The 6,815-nt window shown below is 35.0% G+C and overlaps 1 protein-coding gene across 1 annotated transcript; it reads left to right on the forward strand.

Annotated features, from left to right (window-relative positions):
- On the forward strand, positions 1 to 6,508 carry LOC139898481 (urea-proton symporter DUR3). The gene is made up of 9 exons (XM_071881218.1): positions 1 to 284; positions 692 to 799; positions 1,599 to 1,694; positions 1,788 to 1,870; positions 1,965 to 2,185; positions 2,297 to 2,559; positions 2,937 to 3,175; positions 4,707 to 5,356; positions 6,098 to 6,508. The coding sequence occupies exons 1-9, from the start codon at positions 114 to 116 to the stop codon at positions 6,373 to 6,375; spliced, it is 2,109 nt and encodes a 702-aa protein (XP_071737319.1). The 5' UTR covers positions 1 to 113; the 3' UTR covers positions 6,376 to 6,508.
- The last annotated feature ends 307 nt before the right edge of the window (positions 6,509 to 6,815 follow it).

A 6,815-nucleotide genomic window follows, 5' to 3' on the forward strand; every position in this document is an offset into this window, starting at 1 on the left:
ACTACACTTCATCCCTTCATCTCTATCGTTTGACTTTATATTGTTCCTTCCGCCACAATTACCAAATATCTCAACCTCGTTGCAATTTACATTCATACACACACAAAACAAACATGGCAACTTGTCCCCCCTTTGATTTCTCCGGCAAGTATTACCATACTTCAGGCAACACTTGTGTGAGACAAAACAGTTTCTTTGGTGGCAAAGCTGTCCTTAATCAAAGTGTTGGTTACTCTGTTATTCTTGGATTTGGTGCCTTTTTCGCTTTCTTCACCTCTTTTTTGGTAAGTTCCCTATTCGTTTGACAATAAAACAGTTAAACTGCTAAATTTTTATTTTCAAAGCTTTTTTTTTTTTTTTTAAACGGCAAAATTTTGTATCGAAGCGACTCACATATGCTAGTTAGGAAACTCCAAATGGATGAAAGTAATATTTTTTTCAAATTTATGAGGCCTAACTGTATTATGACTGACCACTAAAGATGATATGTTGCTAGTGAGGTTTAAATATGTGACCTCGACTATCTTCAGATGATTAATCGTTTGACGTTACATTAATTAATTATATTGTAATTTGATTATGAGGTAAGAATATTTTCAAACTGAATGACCATTTTAATTTTAATCATTACCTTGGAAATGAATAATTATTTTATTTTTTGGTTACGAGTTATGAATGTTTTTTGGCATAGGTATGGTTGGAGAAACGTTACGTGGGAGCGAAACATACTTCGGAGTGGTTTAACACTGCAGGAAGAAACGTTAAAACAGGACTGATAGCAAGTGTTATTGTATCTCAGGTACTACTGTTTAATTAATCTTTCTGGGTTTGTATCGGTTTTCTAGGTTCAATTTGTTTTTGATCGGATAACAGAATTTGACTAAAATTTAGTTGACTTTTCTAAATATCAGGGGAATTGCCTATAACCCGGACTAAACAAAAATGGTCACATGTGATATTAAATTAATTAAATTTAAATTAAAGGTTTATATTGTAATTATAACTAAACTGAATTAAATGTTATAAAAAGCTTACGGAGTATTATTTTTTTAACAAACCAAATGTTTGGTACATTAATAGAAATAGAAATAAAACACCATTCTATTGGTTATATTTCTACTTTTATTTTCTAATCTCAAGTGAGATGGAACGTACAATCTCATACCACTAAGACCATTCTTTACGGTGAGTGTAAATGTTGTGATGTTGTGGGAGTGTTTTTTTGCTTACCTGACATTGCTGTGGGATGGAGGGGACGATGTGGTAAATGTTGTGTTGTGGGTGTTGTGGTAAAATATAATTGGTATTGGATTAATTAAAAAAATAGAGTTGCTAGCCAATCAGAGACCACAACTACCTTTGTCTTCTTCGTTGAATGATCCCACAACATCACAACGGGATACCACCACAGTGTGTGCAAACATGTCGTTGTCATTGTTGTGTCACAACATTTGATTTCATTGTGCCGCTAGTCTAAGGCACTAAACCTAAGGTCATTTGAAAAAAGTTAGCCTGTTTTATGCATCTCTATTCTCTACATAAATGTGTGGGCTTAAAGTTTCATGCATGTATTATCTAACCTAATCATGTATTGAAAGTGGACATGGGCTGCAACAATATTACAAAGTTCAAATGTTGCTTGGGAGTATGGAGTCAGTGGTCCATTCTGGTACGCCAGTGGTGCCACCATCCAGGTTCGATCTAGCTTCACCCCACATTTTTACCTTCATTCATTACGCTTTAATCTTGTACTTTGTCCATTAACAGTTGCGCGTTTTTTCGCTCAGGTTCTCTTGTTTGGTGTAATTGCTATAGAGATCAAACGAAAGGCTCCTCATGCTCATACCGTGTGTGAAATTGTTAAAGCTCGGTATGTTTTATTGTCTTCAAGATTCCGACCTTCTAATTTCTTGTATTTTCATATCTGTTATGTTAACAACATTGTTTGAATGTTTTGTTTGCAGATGGGGAACGGGTGCACATGTCGTGTTTTTGGTATTTTGTTTTATGACAAATATCATAGTAACAGCGATGCTGCTTCTCGGTGGCTCTGCAGTCGTAAATGCCCTAACCGGAGTCAATATTTACGCTGCAAGTTTTCTAATACCGCTTGGAGTGATCGTATATACGCTAGCAGGAGGATTGAAAGCCACTTTCCTAGCTAGCTATATACATTCTGTTATAGGTAATCTTACACTACTTTCTACCATGTTGACTTTTGACTTTTGTGGTCAAACCCACAACTTTATTGACCTTAGAAGATCAAGAATTTGATTTATTTTCGGTATATATTCAGTGCACGTGGTGCTAGTCATCTTCGTGTACTTAGTCTACCTGACTAGCAGTCAGCTTGGGAGCCCGAGTGTTGTATATCAACGTGTAATGGAAGTCTCAAGCCGATCTAGAATATGTCAAGAACCGTTCTCTCACCATGGACAATCTTGTGGGCCTGCTTCAGGAAACTACAAAGGATCATACCTAACGATGTTGAGCTCTGGTGGGCTCGTTTTTGGTATAATCAATATTGTCGGAAATTTTGGCACTGTGTTCGTAGACAATGTAAGTTTTCATTACACATGGAACTTTCGACTTGTTTACTTATGACATGGTCCCTTCAATGTTTTACTTCTAAGGGTTCAAATGGGTAAAACAGAAAAGGTTAGCCATAAACAGGCTAAAAAGGGCCGAACTCATGTACAGTGTAATTCAAATTCAATTTTTAATTCAAATTATATAATTCTTTTAATCAGATATGACAAGTTAGTTATTGATAAGCCGTTACAAAGTTGGGTAGAAAGTCTCCCGGTCCTGTACTAAAAGTTATCAGTTTTGACCCGTTAACCAACCAAAATCACCAATTCTAAACGTCTAAATATCATCGTTTGGCAAGAATTGTTAATAACTTTTGAATGATATTGATATTGTTATTCCTATAGGGATACTGGGTGAGTGCAATTGCAGCTAGACCATCGTCAACTCATAAAGGATACTTGCTAGGTGGGCTCGTATGGTTTGCTGTTCCATTCTCGTTAGCCACAGCTCTTGGTTTAGGTGCTCTAGCTCTTGATCTTCCGCTAACAGCAAGTGAAGCGAGCCGCGGACTTGTTCCTCCTGCTACAGCTATCGCATTAATGGGTAAAGGAGGATCCGTTCTCCTTCTCACCATGCTTTTCATGTGAGTTACTACAATCTTAATCACATTAAAAATTATTTAATAAAAAACATGTTAGTTCAAAAATTGCCATAATTGTAATTTTAACATAAAAAAAAATCGTAAATAATTTATCTCAAAAGTAAATGGGTAAACAAATAAGGTTTTTACTGTTTAGGCTAAGTCGGGAAGGAGAGTAATTTACCTCACATGTTCGTGGCCTATCGGGGTATTGTATCTGACCATTGAAGTGAGGTTTGAACATGAGACAAAAAAAAAAAAAAAAAACTTAGGGCCCCAACCACTAGCTTATCTTGCGATGGTTAAAAAGAACCCAAGGTTTTTTTTTTGTTTTTTTATTTTTTTATTTTTTTAGAACGGAAAACACACACACAATTACAAATGGGTAGTGATATATACACAATCAATTTTTACAAATACACAACCAAACATGTTTTACAGTGTTGTACAGTATAACACTATAAAGCATGTTTGGTTGTGTATTTGTAAAAATTGGTTGTGTATATATCATCACCCATTACAAATAGATCACCCCAGGACTCGAACTCACAACTCCAAGGTTGATTGGTTACCTCGATACCGCTAGGCTAAAGACCCTTTGATTAAAAAGTAAATATGTTATATGATCGCATTTGACACACTAATTCTTATGTAAATGATTGAAATCAATGGTCAAAAGGTGTTTCCAATAAAGGACATTACATATTTCAACCCCCAACGGTTCCCCCAATGTACTTTGTGTCATGGGATAGGGAGAGGTCATGGTTTCGATACTTAGAGATGACATGATTTTCTTTAAAACACTTGAACATCAATAATGGTGGTATATATTGACCCTATAGAGAGGTTTTACCGGATTTCGTTCACGGACCTCTACCCAGGAACACTGCCCGAATGGATGTGTTCCCGAGTACCGTCGATCGGGTTCGGGTTTCCGCCCGAACGTGTGTAATACGTGCAAATGATGAGGGTCATTGAAATAAATGATCTACTAATGCCAAAAAATCGCCGTTCAAAAAAAAAATTATTTCAACCCGCAAAAAGTGCCCATTGTGACCCATAAACTCCCATTTTGTCACTATTAATTACAAACTTGAACACGGAACTCATTTGAAATTTTGACAAATCCCACTTTCTGACTTTTTCCTAAGGCTGTTTGTAACGGTGCAAAGTGACACCGTCACTTGCCCATGTGGCAACGAAGAAACGCCAATTTTTGCTGTAATGGAGTGTCACTTTGTAGCGTTACTTTGGTGTGAGTTAGAAAGTGACACAAAAAGAAACTTGGTATCACTTGTTTATTTATTTTTTATTAATTTAAAAATATTATTTTTATCTTCTTTTAATACTTAACCCAATTATATTTTAACACATCATCACAATACTCCTAACTAACACCAAAAAGAAACACCACCACTACTCCACCTAAAAAAGAAACACGTCATACTCAGCAAAAAAATGCAAAAAGACAAGTGACACCACAAAGAAACGCCACAACCGTTAGAAATAGTCTAATATCTTTGATCTGCATCAGGGCTGTGACATCTGCTGGTTCTTCAGAGCTAATCGCAGTTTCATCACTTTGCACATACGACATCTATCGAACATACATCAATCCAGACGCCACCGGAAAACAAATCTTAAAAGTTTCTAGATCGGTTGTGTTCTCATTCGGATGTTTCATGGGTATTTTAGCAGTTATACTAAACAAAGCCGGAGTTTCACTCGGCTGGATGTATCTAGCCATGGGTGTATTCATCGGTTCAGCTGTTATCCCAATCGCGTTCATGCTTCTATGGCGAAAAGCCAACGCATTTGGAGCCATTTTAGGCACCATAGTCGGATGTATCCTTGGAATCGTTACATGGTTAACTGTTGCTAGCGTTGAATATGGTAGAGTTAATTTAGACACAACAGGAAGAAACGCGCCTATGTTGGCTGGTAACCTAGTTTCGATTCTAACGGGTGGGGCAGTTCATGCTATATGCAGTTTCTTGAAGCCACAAAATTATGATTGGGAAACAACGAAGAATATAACAGTTGTTGAAAAGGAAAAAAGTGAACTTGCAATTGATGAATTTAAAGAGGAGAAGCTAGTTCATGCCAAGAAATGGATCATCAAATGGGGTGTGGGTTTTACTGTTGTGATTGTTATATTATGGCCTATTTTAACCCTTCCTGCAAGTAAGTTCAAATTCAGGTTTCATTCAATTACTCTAGTTTCTTCAATTTGGGATAAGACATTTAAATATTTGGTATAAAACCGATTTATTCGAAAACCAAACTGAATGAAAATCGAAAAAAATCAAACCTAATTTGAATTTGGTTTTCATTTCGGATTTTTCGATTTTAGATTCAATTTTTGGTTTACTTTTTCAAACTCGTTGCGTCCCAAAATAACTATCATGTTTGATTTTCAAAGTCTTTATTTTTTAATTTTGACTTTAAATATTTTTATTTGCGCTATATAATATTTGATGAATATATGGATGGATTCGGTTTTAAAATGTGTTTTCATTTATATAACTTTCATCAAATATTATATAAAACATACAAAAATATTTAAAGTCAAAGTTGTATAAGATAGACTTAAAAAGTCAACGTGTGACAATAATTTTGGGACGGATGGAGTATTAAATAATATATATAGACAAAAGTTAATTTTAAAATCAAAAGTCAACTTTAAAATATTTTGGTTAAATTATGATTTACTAAGTTTTCAGTTTTAACCGAAACTGAACTGAATTCGAATTCGTTTTTGATTCGATTTCGGTTTTGATATTTAATTCGGTTCTAGTTAAGGTTTTGTCTCCAAAATTTTCAAAACAGAACAAAATGAACCGAATAAACGGATGAAATCGAACTGAACCGATGAACACCCATAATTTGGGATTGTTTTTAATATTTTATTTTGTGCGATTGTAGAGGAATTCAGCAAAGGATACTTTACATTCTGGGCGATTGTTGCAATAGCATGGGGGACGATCGGGTCAGCAGTGATCATTGTTCTACCATTGGCTGAGAGTTGGAAGACGATCCAAAATGTGATGCTTGGAATGTTTACTAACGATACGCTTGTTGCCAAGATCGAAGAACTGAATTTGAAGATGGAAACCATCATTAAAGCGGTACCTGATGCTGAGAGGATTTATATGCTAGAAAAGGGGAAAAATAAGAAGAATGAAACTTCACAGTTAGTTTAAACTGCAAACCAACCACATTTCTTCACAAGAACAAATTTGGGTCTTTTGTTTATTGGTGTTTAACTTTCAATTAGCTTATTCTGTTTTTGGTGTTATTTTAATTTATCTTTAAATCAAGTAAAGAAGAAATTAAATAAAGAAAAAAGAATTGAATGCTTTGAATCATTAAAGTTTCCAATGAATTTATAAAAACAATCATAAAACTGATAAGTGATAACTATGAACATGGTTCCCATAAAAAATCAATCCATTTTTTCAGGTGTTGCTACTTACACCTTTTGATGATCTTGATGTTGGTTTGATTTTTTGGCTAGTAGAAGAAATGTTTTTTGCTTAGTTCCACATCGGTGGATGGAAAGAGTGAGAAGTAATCTCTTTGGTTATAAAAGGAGCTTATGGGATTACTTCTAAATTGCACCAATCAATACACTTTAAGTATT

Source organism: Rutidosis leptorrhynchoides, chromosome 3, assembly GCF_046630445.1.
Source record: "Rutidosis leptorrhynchoides isolate AG116_Rl617_1_P2 chromosome 3, CSIRO_AGI_Rlap_v1, whole genome shotgun sequence".
Classification (NCBI taxonomy): Eukaryota; Viridiplantae; Streptophyta; class Magnoliopsida; order Asterales; family Asteraceae; genus Rutidosis; species Rutidosis leptorrhynchoides.